General features: G+C 27.6%; 1 protein-coding gene across 5 annotated transcripts; it reads right to left on the reverse strand.

The window, feature by feature from the left end:
- Window positions 1-2180: 2180 nt before the first annotated feature.
- Window positions 2181-20273, reverse strand: Hipk (Homeodomain interacting protein kinase). Of its 5 annotated transcripts, none has more exons than XM_011495614.1 (16): window positions 19810-20273; window positions 15592-15948; window positions 14913-15005; window positions 14578-14796; window positions 13859-14231; window positions 13132-13346; window positions 12508-12819; window positions 12014-12193; window positions 11781-11924; window positions 11527-11691; window positions 10634-11115; window positions 8957-9238; window positions 8381-8540; window positions 7885-8108; window positions 4879-5337; window positions 2181-2524 (listed from the first exon to the last, which is right to left on the reverse strand). In XM_011495614.1, exons 1-16 carry the CDS (start codon window positions 20149-20151, stop codon window positions 2329-2331), a joined length of 4203 nt encoding a protein of 1400 aa, XP_011493916.1. In that variant the 5' UTR covers window positions 20152-20273; the 3' UTR covers window positions 2181-2328. The 5 variants fall into 5 exon arrangements, with proteins under 5 accessions (XP_011493916.1, XP_011493917.1, XP_011493919.1 ...); XM_011495615.1 differs by having other exon boundaries at window positions 10634-11109; window positions 13129-13346; XM_011495617.1 differs by having other exon boundaries at window positions 7885-8072; window positions 13129-13346.
- Between the last annotated feature and the right edge of the window lie 5008 nt (window positions 20274-25281).

Raw genomic sequence — 25281 nt, forward strand, 5'->3', positions numbered from 1 at the left:
AAAAACATCAGCCCTCGAAATCAACAAGTTTCAAGAGTGACATATTATGCCTCTCATTGCTTCCCTATTTACAAGCTACGAAACAACGGTATAATAACAACAAAAATTAATTACAAAAAATAATAGCAAGATGAATTATCATACACCAAAAGTCGCAAACGTAGCGACAATCAATCGTAGATAGATATAATACACATTAAATGAATAATAGTTTACAATGAATGATGAGAGTAGGAGAAATAAATAGTTTGTTTCGTTCTATATCTCTCTGATGTACAACATCTCTGTATGTGAAATATTACGTGAAAAACAATTTGAATGACAATCTTACGAATCGTATACCTATTTAAATTTCGATGGTGACAACTTAAAAAGAAGAAAAGTAAATTACAAAATCAAGTCGACAAGATAAGAATAACAAGAATCCTAACTAAATCATACCAGTATGATCTTTAAAAAGGACTGTATAATTTATAAATAAATATTAGGTAGGAAGACATCATCAGTGCCTTCTATAAATTTATGTTTATATTAGTCACGAAGAAGGGAACCTTAAAAAGTTTACTACGGGGGTACTTTCATTTATAAACTACCCCAGAAATTTATTAGCTATTCAAAATTTCTTCTACGTATATAAAATAATACACTTATAACGCTACTCTTCTTTCTTTGAAACTTAAAATCATATAAAGATAAGAACTCTAAAATAAGTGTACACGCGCATAGATGCATACACATACACACGCGCCAGATACACGCATGTTTATAAGCATGATACGCATAAAGCATATCATTAAAAATGCAGACTCGCATATTCATCGGTACGTTATATATTTCGTACAGTCAATGACAATTTTAGCAGTAGGTATTTCGATCGGTAATGATTTGATCAAATTCTTCTCGATCGGCAAAACACGATTATCATCAGAGTATTCTTTGATTTCTTATGATGGAATTTCGATCAACTGCTCAAATCTTTACAACAACGAGCTTCCAAATAAACTTTTTTATTATGTGGAAAATCGCTGCTTTTTTTTGTTTTTTTTTTGTTTTTTTTTTTTGTTAAAAATATTTCATTTTTCCGTGATCGTAATCCTTACGAGAAAACAAATGTATATAATATTTATCAATCTTTACATTTTCGATTTTTTAACATTTATATTCTCTTCGTACAGATAACTTTTGTTTATTTTTATTAATTTTTTTGTTTTGTTTTATATAATCTAGTTTTATATTTAGCAGTCGTACTACAATTAATTATTATCTTGGAGAAGCAATGCGAAGCACAATGGAAAAACTTGGACTTATTAGAGTGTTAAATTTCACTTAAACGGAGATAAAATAATTTAAGATTTATGCATATTATATACTTGAAAAATGTAAAAAATGTAGATACAGTTTGGTTGGGCAGTGAGTAGGAGTCAAAAAAGATCCTTTCCGGCTTTTCCTTTAGGACGGATTATCAATACATAATTTTGTAGAAGTCGTCGTCGGTTTTCATCTTATATTTTTAAAAGTCTTTATTTATTTTAATTGTTGTATGTATTATGTTAATATTTGGTCAAATGTTTTAGTCCGACGGCATTTCGACTACAATATAAATAATGTGAAAGCTTCTTCCGCGGTGCTTCGCGCTCCAGATTCATTATTCATCATTGCTAATATTTCAACTTTTTAAAAAAATCACACAAGACCTAGGTAAAAGAGCCGAGATAGAAGACAGTTTATAGAATAAAAAATCTTCATAAATTGTTAAAAAATATTTTGTAAGCAAGATATTTGAGTAATTAACGATGTGAGGAAAAGAAATGGTAATATTTATTTCGCGATTGGCTTTTAAGGACTCAATTGCAGCTAATTAAACTTCATATAAATAAAAATAGGACGATTAGATTTGAAAATAAATATTCATTATAAGTAAGTTGTGAGCGTCATTTTTTATTTTTATTTTTATAAAGTTCAATTTCGTTTTGTTATTCGTTAGCAAAAGAGTAATCGTACAGCTTCCAAGTTCGAAATACACATAAACAGAGAGTCAGATACGTGCATGTACATGCGTATACATGTGTGAAGAGAGGGGGTGGGGGAGAGAGAGAGAGAGGGGGGGCGTGTGTGATGGGGGCAGAAGGGTGGATGGGGGAGGGGAGCTAAGAAAAATAATAATGAAGTGAGGACGAGCGAGAGAGCGAATGAACGAGTGAATAAAATAGGGATGAGGAAAGAAAGGTCAATTTTACTAAATCTAGAAATGTGCTGACAAATTGGTCAACCGCAATTGGAGGCTTGGGGGAAGAGGCGCCCTGTTGGGAGATCGCAAGACAAATTATTTTACTCGGTGAACCAGAGCCCGGACTGGTATTGATGCTTAGCTGGTGATAAGGGCGCGAGGCCATAAACCGCAGTGGGTTGCATGTGAGCCGGCAGCGGATGTGCCGCATGGGAGGCGAGCAACGGCCTCGCGGAGCTGTGATGGGCCGGTGGCGGAAGCGCTCGACTAGAATCATACAACGTTAATGGGGACGAGCTGAAAACAGTTAAAACATTGTTGTGCGTTAGATGTATCAGTGAATTTTGTGTCTTGGCTCCCAGCTGCTCTGTCGAAATATAATTAATGCTTTATTGATGCAGCGCGACGTTGGTTTTCACGCATGGTCCGATGGTCTGAGACGGCGCTGATTAAAAGATTCGGAAATATTTTTTACTTTTAAGACGCGGACAAAAAGATCGGTGCCTCCTGGGTAGTATAGTGACTAATTTGAGAATTAATTTTTTTGTTTGTTGCACTCGTGTTATTAAGGTTCATTGAATAAGCGCGAAACGATGAATTACGATTGGTTTGAGGCTTAGCGTCGATACGAACCATTGTTCATAATTCGTACATTCGATTATACAAAATTATTCGTTAGATTTTCGTTATTTTGCAATTGCCTCGTAAATTTTAGAATGTCCTTTTGAAACTAATACACTTTTATGTATATACAATAAATAGTTTATCACATCATTTTTATAAGCGTAAAAATATTTCAAAAGTATGTATAATATATTAATAAACTGATTAATAACTTTACAAAACAGTTAGGTAAATTATCTGACAAAAGTACGTTTTATTTTAGACCTGCAGATACAATAACAATTAATAATGGATATATAAATTAAACAAATTATTTTTTATGTAAGAATAAGAGGTTTGCCTGGAAAATAAAATACTTTGGGCTATATTACTAGGAGACTTAGCTAATTTAAAAAGGAAAATTGACGATTATTTATCAAGTTGTCAAAAAATTTAATATACATTCATTGTTTGATGTGGTTAAAAAATGATAAACATTTTTTCAATTAAATATGCAACCATCTGTGTTCTTGTACATTTTGATAAAAAAAATTATCAACGTTAATTTTAATGAATAAATGTCAATTGTTGATAATATTTTAATTTATTAAGCAATAGCTAAAGACAAGTTAATTTCTTGACAGGCCTCTTATTAAAATACTTAAATAATACTTGTATCTTTATTGGTAACAATCTAGATTGAATAAGATCAGTACTATTGGTAATAATACATTGTATTGCTATTAAGTAAAATGAAATGAAATGAAGCTGAAGAATGATGTCAAATAAAAGGTTGAAAGAGAGCAATGCACTACCAAATATTACATTGTGTAATCAAGACATAAACTATACGTGAACATCTTTCAAATTTAACTATATCATTACATTATTTAAACTACACTATATAAACCGTATACCACAATAAAGTTAAGTTAAATAAATAAAATTAAAATCTTTAAAATTCTAATTTAATAGAAATAATAAAATATTTTAATACAGATGTATAAAATTAGAGAAAAAGTATTAAAATTAATTAAAAATTATAAATAATGCGAGAAATAGAAAAACTATTGAACTATTAATCGTAAATTCATGATCATTTAATTTATTTAGAATTTCAATTTAGAAACAATGGCCCACTGCACATTTTGAATATTGTAAGCTTAATAAATTCTATTATCAAACACAACATTTATTACATATTATAAAATTCTAATTCATTATTATTATTTTAATAATTTTAGAACTGAAATATTAATTTTCGAATAAAAAAAAAGTTAAATTAATATTTAAATACGCAAATGCAAAAGATTTGATATATTTTGAAATGCTAAGATTCCAGTGATATGTTTTTTTATATCATTCATATCATTCATTTTATACATTCGAACGATTCGAAAATCTGCAATGTTATAACTATATATTCTGAATGGCGTAGATGACTGTTTATGTAAACGTTAAGTTTTATAAATAATTATAAAATATAATTAATATTATTCATCTGTTTATATACGATGTTAAAAAACTAATCTTTATATTTATTTTACTTCGACAGTTTTGTATTTTAAATCTGTACGAATTATAAAACAGATAATAAAGATATTGTGCGATAATAGCTTAATCACCTTTAATAAAGTATAATAAATTTCAAGTACAAGATTTTAAACTCCCAAAACTACCAGCTATATATTCATGTATTACAATAAATCAGTATTAAAAATTGTATATGCCGATATTTAAGAACGTCCTACTGAATACTTACGAAGAAGAAATTAAATTACAATTTAAAACTTACAATTTGAATTGTGGATGGGTAAAGAAAGAAAGAAAGAAAAAAATGACTGGATTCTCAATGATAAAAAATAAAATAAATTAAATATATAAGTTTGATTACAATGATCGGTCATGTATATATATATATATATATATATATATATATATAAATAACGAGTGTAGGCTCCCTAAATTTATACGAGGAAAAACAAAAATGATAGTAAATAATGTTAAATCTAATTAAGAATAAAATAGATAATAAAAGTGGTACACACGTGCATGCATCAACTAGATGTCTAGGTACCCACCCGGGTGTGAATCCCTGGTAGGTGGGCACTTGTTGCTGTTGTATGCCATTAGGCGCTTGGCTTGGGGCGGCTGTGACGTAGACGGGTGGCGGTACCGGGTGGGCCCTCGGGCGTACTGCGTGTGCATATTCCTGGTAGAGAGGCTGCCCGAGATGTTGGGCTCCGGCGATTATAGGCCCGGCTGCAGTCGGACTGCGACCTCCTGCCCCGACGACGCCAGGACCTCCAGTTCCGCCAGCTCCTGCTCCGACTCCCACTCCGGTGCTACCAACGCTGTTGCTAGCAACAGCGACGGAGCCAGCTGAACCCACAACCCCGGAGCCTACGGGACTCAAATGGTGACTGTGGTGTGCATGGCTTACATGTGTGTGGCCACCGACGCCGTGGCTCGGATGTACTCCCGCGGTGCTCACTACCTGGCTTTGCCTGAAACCATCAACCACCCCACCAACCATTTTAACGATTTTATAGTATGACACGCAGCTGCGGGAGTTCTCAAGCTCAACTACAACCAACCTTCACTCTTACCATTATATGTTCTACAAATTATGCTGTCTCTGTGAAATTCGCCTTACTACCTTTATCAGTACTCGAGCATAATAGGCTTTAACCTTATAATCAGTACTATTGTTACCAGATTCAGCTCTAAAGGACAATAACGTACAAACTAATGTAGAAATTGAACGATAATTCATTGTACAATCTCGGCAGACGATGTCATTTGTAATTTTATTAAAAGTGAGTGATATATTTTGTCACGATTAATAAATTTTGACATTAAAATCAATTTAATATCAAACATACGTTCAAAGAACTTTTAAGAAAATGATATCTAATCTTGTTTTTTACAATATTATGAGCTTTTTTTCTCGTCGATTTTAAAGCATAAAAATTCTTTTTTCGTTTAAGTAATTTAAAATTAGTATTTTGCAATAATCATCTATAAAAATAAAAATTACCCCACATATAAATATATTATTTTTTATAATTTTGATTTATGTAGAAGTTAATTATCAATTTTATAAATAACTGTTATATATAAATAAGCTTATTGTTATTATATATGTAAGCATTATTTATTATATATTTGAGTATCAATAATTATTAGTTATTAGGAAATATTTCATTTTTAATCGATATTAAAATGAACATTAATATATTGAAAGGTTAATTCTAAACGCTTGAAATGTGTATAAAAATGAATTTTTTAATCTAAAAATATTATTTTCATCTAATTCAATTGAAATATTAAAAAAATTGGTTAAACATTATTGATTAACTGTATCAAGAATCCGTTTCCTTAACGTTTTATTTATATCGAGCGCTTAATGGGTATTCAAATACTTTTTACAGAAAAATTATGGAACGTAAATATTTGAGAGGAAGAAATCGTAATTGCATTAGAAGTATACGTGAATTTATTCTAATATAAACTGTTAGTTTTCACATGTGTATTTATATCAATTACTGCTCAATGATTGAATTCTAAATGACAAAAGAAAGTCATAAGTATCATTTTAATAAAGACAAACAAAAATTTTCGCAGTGGTCAAATTATCTCAAATACACCTACAAATATATTTTTAAAATAGTAACTCATAATTAATTAATTAATTCGTTCCTCGATGTCGAGAAAACAAATTTATAATAAACAACGAGAGGGAGAGATAGGCCATGGTGAAACAAAAATAAAAATAAAAAAACGCTATAATAAAAACACTTATAAGAAAATTAAAATAAACAATAAATTAATATATAAAATGGATAATGTATAAGAATAAAAAAATCAGCTGTCTTTAGTCGCGTGTTGTTATCAACCGGAATAAGATGCAGAGATAAATGGCTAAACAAATATTAAAGAACACAAAAATGAATCAGGCAAAGTAAAATATGAATAAGTAAAAGTAAGAGGGTTATGAATGAAGGCTTATAACGCGGAAGCTAAAACACTACCTTTTATAACTAACCATTACTACATACTATTCATAATTTTACATAATTATTTTATTTTTCTCAACAATAAATGTATCATTAATTAATATTATTATATAATTAATATTAATTAATATTAATATATTAATAATGGAAATATAAAATAGAATCGATAAAAAATATTGTGATTTTAATGTAACAATCATGTTTTTATTATATTTCTTTTATGTATATATTGTTTCAATTATAAATTGCATTAAAATTAATAATATATTAACGAGACAAAAGTATTAAGAAAAGATATATTTAACATTGATCATTTTTTAATAATTTAATCATGTTGTTTTTTAGTAAAAAAAAAACAAGAAACAATCTTCAACTAATCAATGATTGTCAATTTCCAAAGCGTAGTATGATATGATGAATATATACTATACATTTTAGTAACTTACGTGCACTTTTAATACCGAACACTATATTAAGTGTTTTTAATAGATACCTTAATCATAAAGTTTTTCCTTTTATTTTCTTTGAAAGCTTATATTTAATATATTTCCAATAATTCAATACATACGTGGGCGCACATCGTCTATCATGAAACTTTGAATTTAAAAAAATACTGCAAGATCGTGTTTGAATACAATTTTTATTTGCAATAATAATCTATAGTGTAGAATAATGAATTATTATTTAAAAATTATTGATAGAGCAATTTTTGAAAAAAATTCTTAACAAAAAATTGATTGTGCAAATTATAACATGAGAATATGTTAAAATGAGAACAACTGTAGTAAAATAGAGACTCCCTGTAACTCATATAACCATACAGATATTGATACAATTAATTATTAAGTGATATAAAATTAAAATTAAAATTAAAATATCTATTGGTAAATATAATGGCAATATATTTAATGTATTCTAAAAATATCAAAGAAAATAAAAAAAAATCTTATGAATAATGCATCGATTTAAATCACTTGTATTATGTATTATTTTGTATTAAAGTGGACGTAAATTACTTTTGAATATAATTTTTACCTGTATTGATGCACTGGATTGGCTACGGCCCATTTTTGGTGATCTCTCGAGTGTGCTGCTGGTGGCTGTACATAGTCGTGCTTATATTCTGTTCGTTTACTAGGCCACGACACACGCTTATCGGCCCCGGTAGTATAAACGATGTGTTGTTCCAGTAAATGTGGTTGTGCACTGCTCGTTGTTACATACTGCAAGAAGTAGTCATGCATATCATAGCCGTCATCCTAGAAAAATATCGACCAGACGAAATTACCAACACATTTTTAAGAATATAAGAAACTTTCGAGCTATCCGAAGATTACTTTCAAAATGCTTTCAATATTTGTTGTAAAAAAACAAACACGTCCAAATATACCTTATAAATATGAGCTTTTAATCATTTCACGTGGCTAAAAGAAGAATATGGAAAATATTTCTTTAGGCTTTCTTTTCTTAAAAATGTCGAGTGATTAGTAGGTTTTATATTTTTAAACGGCTCTATGAAGTATAAGCGTACCTGATATGTAGGTGGTTCTTTGCAGGCAGCAGCATGACAGGGATGAGGTGCCAAATACTCAACGCCAGGCTCTGGTTTAGTTGGTACATTTATCATATTGCACTCCGACTGTACTTTTGCCAATAGACGCTTCTTTTGCGATTGTGAGGAATAGCCAGAACTAGTCACGAATAAAAAGAAATTGCCATTTGAAAAAATTACGGGAAAAATTACTGTAAAGTATTATTACTCCTACTGTGAGAGCACGTGACTGCTCCCGTCCATTGTTTAGTTGCTTATCAAATGATAAAGTGTAAAATATTGAATTGTGAGATTAGCCGATGAAGATTAATTGAACAACTTTTGAATTGATTAATTAAAGCAAGACGATTTTGTAAATTTTGAAATAATTGTATGATAATGAAAGTATTTTAAATGACGTACGGTAGTAGGATGTTCGACTCGAGCTATTGCTTACCTTTTTTTTGTTTTGAAGTAATAATTTTATCTCGTATACGTTATATGTATTGTGTGGAAGGAAAATTGCGACAATGTGTCTATTGGATAAAAGGCGAAGGAAAAGGAAAGCTAACTTACTTAATATGGTGTTGTGGCTGCGGTTCGTGCTTGATATGATGCGTCGTTTGTTGATGCTGTTGGTGTTGTGGTATTTGCTGGTATAGGTGAGTTGGATGGGATCTACTGGTTGGGCTGGTCTCTCCGTCGCTGTCACCTACAGTGACGCAGTTGATTACGTTTTTGCGCTGAGACCGTTGCAATGAACTGCTGTGTGAACTACTCGAGTGGCCATTCGTTGATTGCGTTTGTTGTATTTGTTGCTGACTGTGATTGTGCACCACACGTGTTGCTGATTGAGTACTGTCACCATGAACGCAAAGAAAAATAATTAATACTACAATTTTGAGATTGGATTCCTTCTCTCAAATAACATATATCAACAAATAACGCGAGTTTTATCAAGAACAATATACAGCGTGGTACATTTAGTTAATAATTCACAATTTTTAAAATTTTATGTAACTACGATGGATTTAATTTTCATAAATCATGAATTCTACTGATTAATCCAACTTGAAGTAATAATGACTATAAATTCACATTTCAGCTTAGAAAAATTCGCGTTCTTCATAAAAATTCTATAATTTTTATGTGGTTCTATTATGAATCGTTAATATCCTTGAGATACTTTACTATCTCTAATTTTTGACAACAGGCAATTATGTTATCAAAAATAAAAATAAAAAAAAACTATTTCAATCATTTTCCTGTTTTAATTTTCCAAAGATTTGTACAAAGTATTTAATTGTTTTGCTGTGACAATACTGTTAGACAATAGTCAGAAAGATGCAATATACGATTGTTATATTCAACCATCATAAGCAAAAATTAAAATAGACATCAATATAATACAAACTGTAATGTCATTGCACGAGGAAAATATTATGGTCAACCTTTTATTTTAAGTCTAAGTCTTATTAAATGCACCAAAGTATTGAAAAGTTTAAATATGTGAAATGAATTATGTGAATTACTCATTTCGAAAAATCTTATCGTGATTCTCAGAGTGCTTTTTAATAAAATGTTTATAAAAAAAGCAAAGCCAAACTAGACGCATGGCAAATATTTATTAAAAAAAAAAAAAGATAAATAAATCTGAATTCGCTAAATCTTTTGCCATTAATTTAAGATAATATTTTATTTTATTAACTTAATTACCAAGTAGACGGTGATGTAGGCATAAAAAATAGAAATTATATGGTGAATTTATTATATAAAATCACAGTATACTTCTTTAATATTACATTTATAAACGAAAATCTGAAAAATTTCAAATTTTATCCTTATATTTATTTTCGTTAAATATTGTACATGTTCGATTTCCAATTGTAATAATTTAATAAAATATTCATAGCAATATTATAAAATGTTTTCAAAGTTTATTGAATAATATTTTTATATTATTCGTGTGTGCATTATTGGATTATTTAAAAGTACTTTACTATTACTCTAAAATAATTGACTTCAATAATTTACGATCAATCAGTATAACAAAGATAATAAAATAAATAAAAAATAAATAATAAAATAAAATAACATACAAGATTTTCATTCTATAATATAATCTATAATGAAAAAGTATAACTTTTAATAAACAAAGATACTTAAAAATGCTTAGATACTAAGAATTAAAACTTTGTTCTGACTTTTATTTAGAAAATATAATATGTAGAGGATAAATTCAACAGAACTGACCATTTCCCTGGTGACTCATCCTCACTGTCGCTGATGGTAATTACTGAGACTGCTGGCGAGGGTGTGTCATGGATAGTTATCGTTTGCTGTCTAACGTATGAAACTTGATGATGCTCAGGCTGTTGTTGCTGTTGATGCTGATGATACTTGGAGGTTGTATGATGATGAGATTGCGAGGACTGGATGATTGGTTGTGATTGCCACGAGGACGAGGATTGCATGGGGGGAGGTGAGTGCTGGTGTTGTTGCTGTCGACGTAGATTGCTTGGTGGCGTGCTCTCTTTCACGCGTTTCTTTACTGGACTTAGTTGCTGCTGTTCTTTCTTGTGTTCATGACTACGATGTTGGGACGGCTGCGGCACACTCAAATGATGCTGGTGATGCTTGCTTACACTCCGTTTACCCCAATTTTGAGGAGGCGGATGCTCGACTAATGTACTCGTGTTATAGACTTCTGCTACGGGGAACACTGGCCTCTGATCCTTCCCCAAAACCAAGAGAAATTAGACACACGTATATAATTTGATTATAATTTATTCTAAATTATTTCTTTTAATTTATTTTCATGGCGGAATCGATTTTTCCATGGTAATTTTGTTTTATATTCGTTTAGCGAGTTTATATTTTATTGACGATAATAATAAATGTGAATGTAATTAGAAATACAACAAAAATTATAATCACGTAAATTTCAATGACACAGTTTTTTCCTTCGAATTTTTCATTTTATATATACAATTTAACTACCAGTAATCAACAACGAATACATTACTTTATCAATCCTTCAAATTCAGATTTTTGACGAAAATCTTTTATATAAAAATTAATTGTTCCGTCTATCTTTAACCGAGTATTCATAAAGTTTGTGGTATTTCAAAGTTACAATATTTTACCTGTAAAATTGCTGTGCTATCGACGATCAAGGGTCTACCCCAATCTCCAGCGTCGCTTAACAATGGTTGTTGAATAGCGGCATGTTGAGGAGGCAATTGTTGCCAAGAAGGGACAATCGCAGCCATTTGCCTACTTCCGCCAGGCCAAGAAGTTTGTACAGCATTCTAAATTTACAATAATACGTAACAATTAATAATTTTTTTATTTTCAGACAAATTTAAACAAGTATATATTAACGATATTAATGACTAACAGTTAACAGCATTTGGCGACCAGTTTCTACCATAGACACTGGTACGGCATATTGTTGTTGAGCAGCAGCTGCAGCTGCCGCAACTGCTTGCTGAGAAATGATGGAAGGCTGTATTTGAATAGGAGCCTGTTGAGCTTGAGTAGGCTAAATAATTGATTATATATTATGCACAACAAATTTATTAACAATTTTGTATTTTTATTATCAATTTTCTGTAAAAACGAAAACCTTACTTGTGTAACAACAACGTGTTTCGCGGGACTTGGCATCGTTTGATAACCAGGTGGTGGGCAGAGTATTCCTGGTACTAATTGATGTGGAAAGTCATGTACTCCGCTCCTACCACTGTTGGAACCACTAGACGAACTGCTGTACTGAGTTGCTCTACGACTGCTGTTACTATATATTTGATACTGAAATTTCAAAAGATATTTTGAAATAATCATTTTAATCAATTAAAAAACTAAATAAATTAAAAAGTAATGATTAATTAAATAATATACTAAGTAATAATATTTAATCCATGCACAGAGAGAGAAATCTATGCATAAATCACTATAAAATAAACAGATAATTTTTAATAATTTTTCTTTTCAATAAACATAATTTTTAAAAGTCTTACACTAGTATAAAATTTCCTATTTACTAATAAATTTTGTTCGAATCTTTTTAAATCTTTGATTCCACTCTACTCTTGTATATCAGGTATAATCAGATGATTTCTTACCAAATTATCATATCCCGATTGTGCAGTGCGATGTTCACGGACAAGTCTTTGCACCTGATTGTTAAAAGTAAGTGTAACAGCGCTTCCATTTGTTGTCGGAACAAAGTTAGCAACTAATGATGTTGGAGGTGGTGGTTGAGGTGCAGGAGGTGCTTGATGATGAGCGGGGCTAGCGGTAAAGTCACCTGCACGTCTGCATACTTCCATCATCTGCACTGAGGCTTTCACATTGTTGCAATGTGCATAGTCTACTAAATGTGCCAATGTTACAAATGCGTGATTTAGAGCTTCCCCGGGTGTTATTCTCCTCTCCTGTAGTCGAAAATATTACTGATATAATGGTTCAATACACACAAACATGCACGCACGCACGCATCCACAGACTTCCTAAATTTATATAACTATATTGAAAATGAAAAATACTTGTTAAATGTCTACATCTCTAACATTGTTAATGTCTACATCTAAAAGTAAAACAATTCAATTTTAAGTTAATGATTTAATGAATACACCAAAGAACTAAATTAAATACATATTAAAACGAAAATAATGAAGAGCTTGAAATTATTATCAACAGTATAATAAAAGAAAATTTTTATTTCAAAAGTGAATTGATATTACTACCTGGTCCATGGTAAGCATTCTTTTCAGAAGATCTATAAATTCTCTTCTATCAGCTTTTTCAGCCAATAATTGACCTCCTTCTAAATCTGTTGGTACGTTCACTTGACCAATATCATCGAGACAATTAAAAATATACTTTCTCGCTTCTTTAGATTTGATACTTGTTTCCGCTTCATGTTCTTCAGGTGTTTTAAGTCGCCAAAAAGGGTATGTACCTTAAATAATATAATTTGTATCAATTTTAGTTAATACATATTTAAATAAAATTTGTATTCAATTTACTTTAATATGTTTGCAATAAAAATTGAAACTAATCGTTCATGATTAAAAACGTGAGTTAATTCTGTGGTGCATATTAGTATAGTAACTAGAATTTGTCTTTTTATATATAACTAATTGGAAGAAATATATTAATACTATATACATTAAAATATATGTTAAATTTCATTAATATAATAATACAAAAATTTAATGTAACAAAAAATTATTTATCAATTGATACAATTAAAAGTTTTGCTATTTATAATTATATTATATTATTATTTGTCTAGCATATTTTATAAAATATTATTGTAAGAGACTTTTGCATATTGAAATTTCACTGTAAATTCACGTATTTCATATTGTAGATATTATATCTAATATGCTCTCGATTTTCTCATTCAAATCAGTCATATTATTAGAAATAAATAGTACATCGAAAAAGAAAACTCAATGTTCAACTTACTGTCAATATCCCTGTAGAAAAATTTTGTGGTTTTACTAGCATTGTTGAGCATGTGTTCAGTCGGTAATCCTTGGGTCTGACTGATATATCTAATTTGATCATATTCTGAGCTACCGGGATATAAAGGCCAGCCTAGAAAAAGCTCAGCTACTACACAACCAAGTGACCACATATCAATGGCCTCACAAAATGGCAATCCCAAGATGATTTCAGGAGCACGATAATAACGAGACTGTAAATACGTATTACACACTGCTTTTGAGACGTGTGAAGCCGATCCAAAATCTATTACTTTGACCCTATAAGGTTGACGCACCGGATCAACGAGCATGATGTTTTCTGGTTTAAGGTCTGCATGGATTAAACCCAATTGCTAGAAATTATGAATTTGAAAAATAAATGAATAAATTGTAAAATTTTATTTGATATTTTTGGTTAAAATACGTAATAGTAAGTATTTTCTTTTAAAAGAAAATGATGCTGTTGATAAAATAAAAAGCCATTAAATTAATAATACTTCTGCATCCATTAGACAGGATACAAAAAAAAAAAAAAATTAAATACCCGCAATTTCAAGTATTGTTTCTATTCACACAATTGTTACTTTAAAAAATTATAATAATATACATTAATGTATTATAGAATTGCATTTACCAAAATTATTTTTAATATTAAAAGTGTAAAAAAAAACATTGTAGAAATAATATAATTAGATTTACTTTTAATTTAAGCAATGCCGTTAAAACTTGTTGAAGAATAGGCCTGATATATTTGAGAGGTAAAGGTGAAAATTTATTCTGTTTTAAAAAATCATAAAGATTTTGTTCCAGCATTTCGAATACTAAGCAGGTGTGTGACTTATGCTGGAAGCATTCGTAGGCACGTACGAAATTGAACTCATCCGCATTTTCCTGACTAAGACGTGACAGGATGGAGACCTAAAGAATAAAAATACTTTATACTAGTTTTAAAATGATTAAAATAACAAATGCTTTAATTTTAAACGTTTAATTTTATGAATATTATAGATGCATTAATATTATTTGATACTAGCCTCAATTTGACCTTGCCGGGCATATGATGGATGATTTTTTAAAATTTTGATAGCCACTATTTCGTTTGTTCCTTTTTTCCAACATTTGACGACCTATATAAAAAAAATTTTAATTAATATTTCACTTTAATATTTTTGTTTATAATAATATTATATAAGAAATTTAAATACAATTCTAAATAATTATAGTAATCATTATGACATCATATCGTCATCATTTAATAAAATTTGTATCTATTATATTATATTACGTTATAATTAGTTGAAAAAGTTATGTATTGAAGCTTGTGTTGAAATTATTTTCATGAAAAATTTTCTTTTCCGTGCTAAATAATAATAATAAAAAAAATAAAAAAAAATAAAAATTTACTAAATGGTATGTTAACGCCACCTTAAAGCGATTTAACGAGCTTACTTTATCATCGATAAAATTCTCTGTCTATTTATTCAAGAGACGCTTATTCGTTCAGACGATAATAATAAAATTGAATATTTTATTTTAAATTAATCTATATATTTAGAAATATTTAAGCATAAGTAAATATATAAATTGTTATTCAATCTGAAAGCATTGTAATTGTAATTAAATTACAAAAAGATCTACGAAATGGTTACTGAAAATAATTTATACATACAAAATATCATTTAAAAAAAAAAAAGAAAAAATGTGTTTGCTAACCTGACCAAAAGTTCCGCGACCTAGAAACTCAAGGACCTCATATTGATTGGTCATAGAGTACAGAACCTCATGTTGCACCAACTGATAATCTCCGTCACCTTGAGGATTAGAGCCTCCGCCACCGTTACCGTTATTGCTGACCTGCTTGGTGTGGGAAGTCATTGCGTTAGATTGCTTGTGCGATTGCTGCTGTTGTTGTGGTTGTTGCTGCAACGGTAGTTGCTGCTGCTGTTGATGCTGCTGATTGTGATGTTGCGAATTTAAAGTCGTCGTGCTCGCTGCTGTGGCTGTAGTTATGTTGTTCGCGTTAATGGAATGAATTGCCAAGCTCTCACCCTCTCTTGACCACGATTTCCTCTGAATTCAATAGGAAATGTTAAAATCGAGTATCAACAATAATAAGTTGATTGCAATAATAAAACTTATTTATCTTTTTTCAATACATTTATTATATGACAACGTATTAGGTTCTGTACATTTAAATATTATGATCTTATGATACTTTATTGTTCTTCCTATATTAAAGCGATCACAGCGTGTGCACGTTAACCTCTATAATTAATATACATCAAATCATTAATATATAAGTATTTGAAAATCAAATAGAATATAATTAGCAATAGGATGCTTCTAATTAATATGTTCTGTGTTTATCGTCGCTAAACAATACTTTGTAATCAACGCATAAAATAACTCAATCAACCCTATATCGCTTATCATCGGTTAAACATATCCTTATAATCTAATCAACTTCATCAATTTCCAAATTATCTATACACAGTTGTCTAAAAATGTAAATCAAGTTAATGCAATTTAATTGTTCAGAGCACATTGATAAATAATATTTTAACAAGATGTGAATCCAAACCTTTTATAATCTTTTAAAAACTTTGAATGATGTAATGTATTATAAAATACTTGAAGACTGGGTTGTTAATTATCTTCGTGTGAAAAAATTTGATGACACCTTTATTATGATAGCTATTTATTATACTAGGAAATGTATTAGTAAATTATGTTCACTTAGAGGATCAAAAAATATTAGAGATATTGTTAATGCTTTAGCACCATTTACTACTAAATGATATAAAGTATCGTTGTTTAACAAAATTTTCTAAAATTTATGATTATATCAATATCAAAAAATCCATAAATATGTATTTAATATGATTAGAATATGATTAGGACTTTTGAAATGAGATCTGTACTTAATAAGAATAAATCATCTTTTATATTAAGGAAAATTATTTTATAATTTTCATCTTAATTAACAAAAAGAATAAATATGTTATTTGCTCAAATCATTCTGACAGAAGCATTTATATAATATATAATATATAATATTACTGTTATTATTATTGTTTCAATTCCGAATATGTATTAAGTACTTGTGACTTCATATAAGCATTGAATTCGATAAAAATTATCTATTGTTATTCGTTTTTCATTAAATGTAATAAAACAAATAATATGAAACCGTAATAAATTATCGCCGAAAATGCAATATGTTTATTTGATCAAATAATACTGTTTAAAAATAAAAAAATGTTACATTTCATAATACGTTTTTGTTCTATTTAATAAATAGTTGTTATATTAATTTATCAACTGCAAATTAATAAACGTAAATTTATCTTAAAAATAACATGGATTCCCAAAGTCCGAACATAAGTCATATCATGATTGGATAGACCAAACTTTGTTCATTGTTTCATATGAAAATGCAAAGAGCAGGACATAATGAAAAATCTATTTTTTATGTTCTTAATAGTTTTTACTGAAATATAATTGTGACGGTATTTGCATTTGTCTGAAAGATCTACATTGCTTAATTAGTGATATTTAACAGATCGAAAGGATATGTGCGCCTGAAAAAGACCATCTCAATATTTATATAGGCGTACATATCGCAAATGATTAAGCTCAAATCGTATTTGCAAAATTCTTTGATATGTCTCTCAAACTTGATGATGTATTCGAAACGCCTTGACAGAAGTCTAAATTTTTTTTTTAACTCTTACCTTCAATTCAACTTTTTTAATAGTAAAATATAAGTTGGATTAATGGTCAATTCGTAATAAATCATATCTCTGAACGTCTTGCCAATTCTTATGATAAATTTTGAAGTCTGAATGTAATTTTTAAGAGAAACCAATTTGATTATAATGAATTGATACCTATTATTATACTATATAATTATAACAACATTCGAGTACTTAGGCGTTGAAGCCTTTCTGCGCACAAAACATAAAACAGAGCATATCCTTGGAAGACACATAAACAGGGGGGGGGGGATAAAGAGGTCAAATGTATAATGAAAGAACTAACAAATAATCAAAACTTGTTCTTTGCAGATCTTAGTTCATAAAAGAATAATGAATATGTGGACTATTTACCACCAAATTATAAAGAAAAACAGATATCCCGTACCATTTGTTTTCAGTAACGTTGGGAAGTTACTACGACTATTCGAATATACTATTTGAATTAATAAATACTCTAACTGTGCTTGCATAAATGAAATATAAATTAATGGTGCTGCTCAAAGAATATGATTTTATTAAACACATAAATTGATTATTCAAACGTATAGAAATTATATTATAATGGTCTCTGAAACCACGAAATCAGTTTTATAAGCAATAATTTAATTAAGTACTGTATGAATTAAAAGAAAAGGAGCTGACATTGGAACTGAATTGTTAATTGTTAATTGTTAATAATGATTTTATTTTTATTTCTAGTGCGAAGTGATATCAAAAAGAATATGATCATCAATAGATGTAAAATAAAAGTCACGAGTAATTTTAAAACATTAACTAATTTTTTAAATATTACGAGATATTTTTAAAACTTTTGCTAAAAAGGATTTCGCATTTGTACAGTAAATAATACAAAAACCAATTTCATATTGAAAGGCATCTATTTTAAATATTATTATAGGGTAGTAAAAATAACATCAGCTTTAAAAGCTAATGACACTAGAAATTTTAGTCGGTTCTTAATCTTATGAATGACTATTATGGCAGTGGTGATTATTTTGCGTGCGCATGCATTGAAAGAGAAATTCATTAAAAAATCTTTAAAGTTCTAATCTAATGCGTAATTGAAAAACAAAAATAATCAACAGGTATGATGGTCAAATTAAGTTTAAATGATAGGGCTAAAGTGTGAAAAATATCGTATAATTAAAATTGAAACTATCCATTTATAAGAATTATCGTGTTCTAATTAAAAACAATTAAAAAAATTAAGGTTTGGCATAATATATAAGATAGTCAGTACTGAAGAATATTATGGATCCACATAATGAACTTGAATAATGGCATCGATAAATAAAATAAATTAATATACAGATTTACTCGAGATAAATAAAGTTTCGGTATTATTGTGCAACAAACAATGAATTCTTTACGATCTTTACAAAAATGTTATATTTAAAAACTCTCATTTGAGTGTAAACAAACAAGTACGTGAAAATAATTTATTTGCACTTTATATGCAATATTACTGTCAATATTTAAATATTGAAACGTCTTAAAAAAATTTAATTGCAAATGAAATTTATTATAAGTACCCGAAATCTTAAGTATTTTAAAAGCAAATATTTAAAGCATAAACTCAAAGTCTTATTAAAAACATTATTATATAGAATAAACTGAAATTAAGGTATGCACAGTTTTCAAAAATATATTTTGATGGTACGCAAATGCGTTTAGTTAAAATAAAATACTCTCCTTTTTTGGTTTTATTTTTAAAAATTATTTTCTGCACGATCGTGATTTTTTTTTTTTTTTAATAAATTAAAGTGAAGTTTAATATATAATTGACTAATCATAAAATCGATTTTTAATTATTTACACATGTACTCATGATTAATGTAAAAAACCCACACTATTCTACTTATTTACTCTATTAAATTTTATAATGAAGCGCAAAAATTTTACCTAATTTTATCACATTTAATTCACAAGTAATTCGTGTATAAAATTTGAATACTCTTAAAATAAATAAAAGAATTTTGTATATTGACATACATCGTCGTATTTCTTGTAGAAAATCTGTCGTCTATTAATTCATCCCCATTAGCACAGCAATTAAAAAGAATTGCTAAAATTAGCAATTCTTACGGAACATCTCATTTTTTTTCGATAAAAAATTCATTCAATATACGAAACTGTACAGTTTAATAATAAGGAGTCGAACAATTGCACCCACCTTTTGCCCGCAGCGCTGATACGTGTCTAATAATTTGATCGTGGAGGCTCGCACCAAAGTCTGCTGATTTGGACTCTGCTTTTGTAGTCCATTATTCTGTAGCGTGCTGAACGCGGTATTGTTACTGTTAACAGAGTATCGCTGCAGGGCAGGATTATCCAATTGGTAATCGCTTGTCGATTGGACCAAGGCGTGCTGGATGACCGAATGGCCGATGTCGTATTCCAACTTGCGCTTTTTGCTGTGGTGGTGTGCGGTATTGTTGCCGCTGCTGCTACTGCTGCTGCTGGTGCTGCTGTTGACGCTGCTCGTCTGCTGTGTTTGGATGAACATGTCACACATTCCCTAAAGCGGCGTCAAAGCAATTATTTAATTATTATAAAGTCATATATAACATCAAGAATTTAAGACGTGGTTATTTGAAAATTTATTTGAAGTTCGATATATTTAATCAAAAATATCTATAAGTGCTATAAGGCTATCGGATTACTATCATTTCATTAATGTGCGATATTATATGAGATAATGTATTAGTTATTACGTAGTTGTGTGTAGTAGGTATTGGTTGTAACGCAAAATAAATATTATTCAATATTTTTATGCAGCGTCTGTCTTTTTGTTTTATCAATTAACATAATTTTGAAACAAATAAATAAACTATTTTAGTACTTAATTTACAAAATCGTTAGACTGTTGAAAACTGTCTTTTAATTTTAAACGATACTTTAAGTCGTTATATTTTCTGTGCCTTCATATATTATATTTTATAGTTTACTAATAATGGGCTAGATTTTTTTAATGTTTCAGGTACTAATATTACGTAGTCTTGATCATTCACACTTAATTTATTAAATTTTATTAATAAATGTAAATACTTTCACTCATTTTCTGTTAGAAATCGACACACAGCGTAAGATTTACTAATTACAAGATTAATTTTTTTTTAAATTACACTATTATACAATTTTCTAAAATATTCTGATTTATTTAATAAAAGAACGTACCTTGATAGTATAAATTATCATTGTGCAGCATTGTTTAATGGCAATTTGTTTAAAACAGTAAAGTAAGAGATAAAAGAAATACCGCTAAAGATATCATTAATATTAATATTCATTATTATTACGAGATTGGAATATTGGTGAAAACTAGAATTTTCGGTCGCTTTACTATTCTATTTTTTATTGATTAAATTGCAAAATTATCGACATTGATGTAAAATTAATGTACTACAAATAAGATAAATTCTGAAAGCATGCAGGTAGTGTATATTATAAGCAACTGGTTGCAGTTGAATTAAAAAAAAGCGCTCTATTATTTTAAATCAGTAAAAATAAACGTCAATTTCCTAATAAAAATGCAACAATGATGTAATTTAATAATATAACTTAGAATCTTAATCTTAAATCTAAGATAATAATAACAAAAATATATGGGTATATGACTTAAACGAGTTCATTATAAAAAGAATAATTAATAGACAAACTCATATATGAATTAAGAATTTATTAATTTATCAAGTAGATGTAAAGAAAATAATTTAGTACGAAAAAAAAATGCAAGTTATATTTGTTAAAAAGTATGCTTTTCAATGTTATAGTATGAAAATGTAGGTCAAATCATAGACATAAGTATTTGAAAATCATACAGAATATAATTAGCAATAGGATGCTTCTAATTAATATGTTCTGTATTTATCGTCGCTAAACAATACTTTTCAATCAACGCATAAAATAACTGAATCAACCCTATATCGCTTATCATCGGTTAAAGATATGCTTATATCTAATCAATTTCATCAATCTTTAAATTGCCTATACACATTCATTTATAAATGTAAAACTTGAATCGCACATGCCATGTGAAAACATTTTTATTCTTGAGAGTAAATTGAAAAAAATATCACCAACATTATAATACAAAATGAGAATATTTATATACTTTGCTTATGATTTCTCTTTAATAGTTAAATATAAGAATATTCAACAGCAATATATTATAATATATAATTAATCACATTCATTACGTTGATTACTACTACGTGTAATGTGTGGCCAGCTCCAAACATTATTTTCCACGAATTCAAAAAAGTTTAGCCGCGCAAATTTACACATTTAGTTTAGCTTGTATCAAGTTTTATAATATTGACTTTTAAATTTGAACAAGATAAAGTTCCAAGAATATATTAAATAAATAAGTAACAACATCGAAATTATCCATATATTAGTGAATCAATTATGAAAAAAAATCAAGCAAGAAACCAAAGATCTGCAAACTTCAAAATAAGTTATTAATACGTTCAAGTCAATTTTGTAAAATTAAACATTTTATTGCAATAAATCAATAATATCCTTAAAAAATCAATATAATTTTTAAAGAGAAAACAAATCTAAATATTAGAATCTACATTTTTTTAAATAATCTATATGTAAAAATTATTTACAGATATTTTAATAACTATAATTATAAGTTCTAATAAATACATAAATGTGTAAATAATAAATATAAAGTCTGAAAAATAAAAAAAATATATAAGAAATAATTAATGTACAATCTTTCTACTTTATAATTTTCATCTAAATTTTACTTAATTTTAACTATACGCAAAATATTTCCTTTAGTATTACTTAAAAGTTTGGCTTTATATATGTATAAGTAAGCTGCATAGTAAAATTTATATTAATAGAAAACAGTAATATATATAAATTAACAATAATATTTATAATAGAGCTTGATCATTGCTATTATAAATATCATTTATATTTTATTAATGATCTGTAGTTCACGTTTGTTTACGTTATTAATAAATATGAAATACAGTCTTTTATAATTCATAAATAAAAAAGACATTAAACATTCTTGTAGACGCAAAACTTTCTTGTAGGATATCCCATTTCACTTTCATTAATGTTTTTCGTTCCAATTACGGTGTAGGAGTAACAAATATTGTTTAGGCATACTTCCCAATGAATAATGCCTTTTGACTGGACATAAATGGTACAAATATTAGTTACCCGCAGCTGAACGGAAAATTTTAACTTATTCATTTAATTTATTTTCTACATGATGTAAGAAAAATTACAAACAAATTGTACTATATTACTATATATATTACTATATATTTCATTTAATCGCTTTAAATAGTAATAATTTTTGAAAATATAGTTATGTTTTTAATTTTTCAAACTTTAATGACTTTATTATTTAATCATTTTAATTTAAAAAAAAACCGCAGATATTGAAAATTTTATTTTTAATTATTTATATCTACAACAGTAATTATTTTTTCTGTTTCGAACTTGTTTTTTTTTTAAAACAATACTTTTTTAAATATGCAATGAAATAAACAAATAGTTTGTAATGCTTTTGAAACAATATGAAGATTCAGCTATTAAAGTGATATTTTTTTAACACAACTTGTGTTATATATGGTATATATGTTATATATATATGACGAATACAGAATGATACAAATATGATCATTACAGAACAACATCTACGTATTGGGTCTTGTAGGTAATTATTACAAGTAGAATCATAATGCAGTAGTATATTAAAACCAAATATATCTACTTTCGTGAATGGAATATGTATCTTAAAATGAAGATTTCTAAATTTTTTATTTAGAATATTCTATATGCTACTTTATAAATCATTTATACTCCCACACACGCGTATATACATGCCATATGTAAACTTGTTATTGAAATGAAATAATATATATACACATTTGTTATAGATAATTTATAGAATAATATATTTTTGTTAATAAACTTTCGATGCAACAAGAGTAAAACAAATAATAGAAAATTATAAATATAAAAATTTTAAATGATTTGTAAATAGTTACAATACCTTCAAATCAAATGAATTTTTCAAATAGTTCTTATCCAGCCCGACTATAATTATATTTGAATTTTAAAAAAATGCTAAAATTCAATTTAGGTATTAAAATGTAGTGGATATATATTACAGAAAAGGGACTTTTTTTAAACATATACTTGAAACTGTGTAAGACGATTTTTTTTTTATTTCAACAAACTTTTTAAAAAAGAATATTTTAAAATAATTCCTCTTTTATTTTATATCCATTATATATATTATAAAGAATATAAAAAATCTATTAAAATATTATAAAATGTTTTTTTTATAAAATATTATAAATTGTAAAATGTTTTGTTACAATTAAAAATTTAATAATAAAAATCCTAACTACGGACACTATTTTGAAAATTAAAAAAAAGCAATAATAGTATATCAAGTTCTGATATTATTAGTACAAATAATTTATACAAATAGAATATGCCTATACAAAATTTACTTATTTTTCTTTTGAATTTTTCGTAAATAATCTAAAAAATTCCTTTTTTTAAATTTATAAAAAATTTTAAAATATATCTTCCAATATCATTATTATTTAAAAACTTTTAAACTTTAGCAAAATAGAATTAATTTATTATAAATGATCGAAGACAAATAAATTATTAAATAATAATTAGGCGATATTTGCTTTCATAATTTTTATCTCTTATTGTTATTTGTAATAGCTAATATTAATAATAAAATCATTCATTAAGCTACCAAAATTTTATTGATATTTCATTTATTAATAAATGCTTTATCTTTCTATTATTTTGTTTTTTGTTTCTTTTTTTTCTTGAATTATGAATTATTATTCTTCCAGATGCGAAGCCTTCTATAAAAGTATGATCCACAAAATACAAATATCATCAGACAATACAAAAATGAATAACAAGCTTGTGAATTGCTAAACAAATCTTCACAAAGAAACGAAAATATTAAGTTTTTGAATTTTTATAGTTTCCCCGAAGGAGGAGTAAAATTAAAATTTCCTAGTAAGAAAATTTAAGAATCACCCGGTAACACTCAAATGTAATAATATATACATAGGGATTGGTAAAGATATTTATGAAAAATTCTTCATTATATTATATGATTATCATCGTTTATTAATTTTTTAGATCTATTTCCTAACTTTTGTGTTTAATTTACATTAAACAAACGCAATGTAAATATTGGATAATTTCTAAGAAAGGCGATAAGACTCTATTTAAAAGATTACACTATTAAAATGGTAATAAATACAAGATGATCACACAATACATATTTTTGTAATATCTAAGCATATTTTAATATAAATATCATTGAAATCTTATAGAATATTCTTCATTTAATTTGTTGATCTAATCTTTAATATAACAATTAATGAAAATCAAATTTTCTATTAATATAAGAAATGATGCAAGTATAAAAAATACATTTATTATTAAGAATATATAAATATTTTAAAAAGTCAATAAACAGTTACCAAAATATATATTTTCTTACATCTTTAATAAGAATGATTCAAACAAAAATTTTTTATGAAAAATTATACTTATATTACTAAAAATCTGCATTTTCATTAAATCTACAATTAAAATTGAATACTTATTATGAAAACTATCTGAA

Source organism: Ceratosolen solmsi, unplaced genomic scaffold, assembly GCF_000503995.2.
Source record: "Ceratosolen solmsi marchali unplaced genomic scaffold, CerSol_1.0 scaffold11, whole genome shotgun sequence".
In the NCBI taxonomy this organism is placed as follows: Eukaryota; Metazoa; Arthropoda; class Insecta; order Hymenoptera; family Agaonidae; genus Ceratosolen; species Ceratosolen solmsi.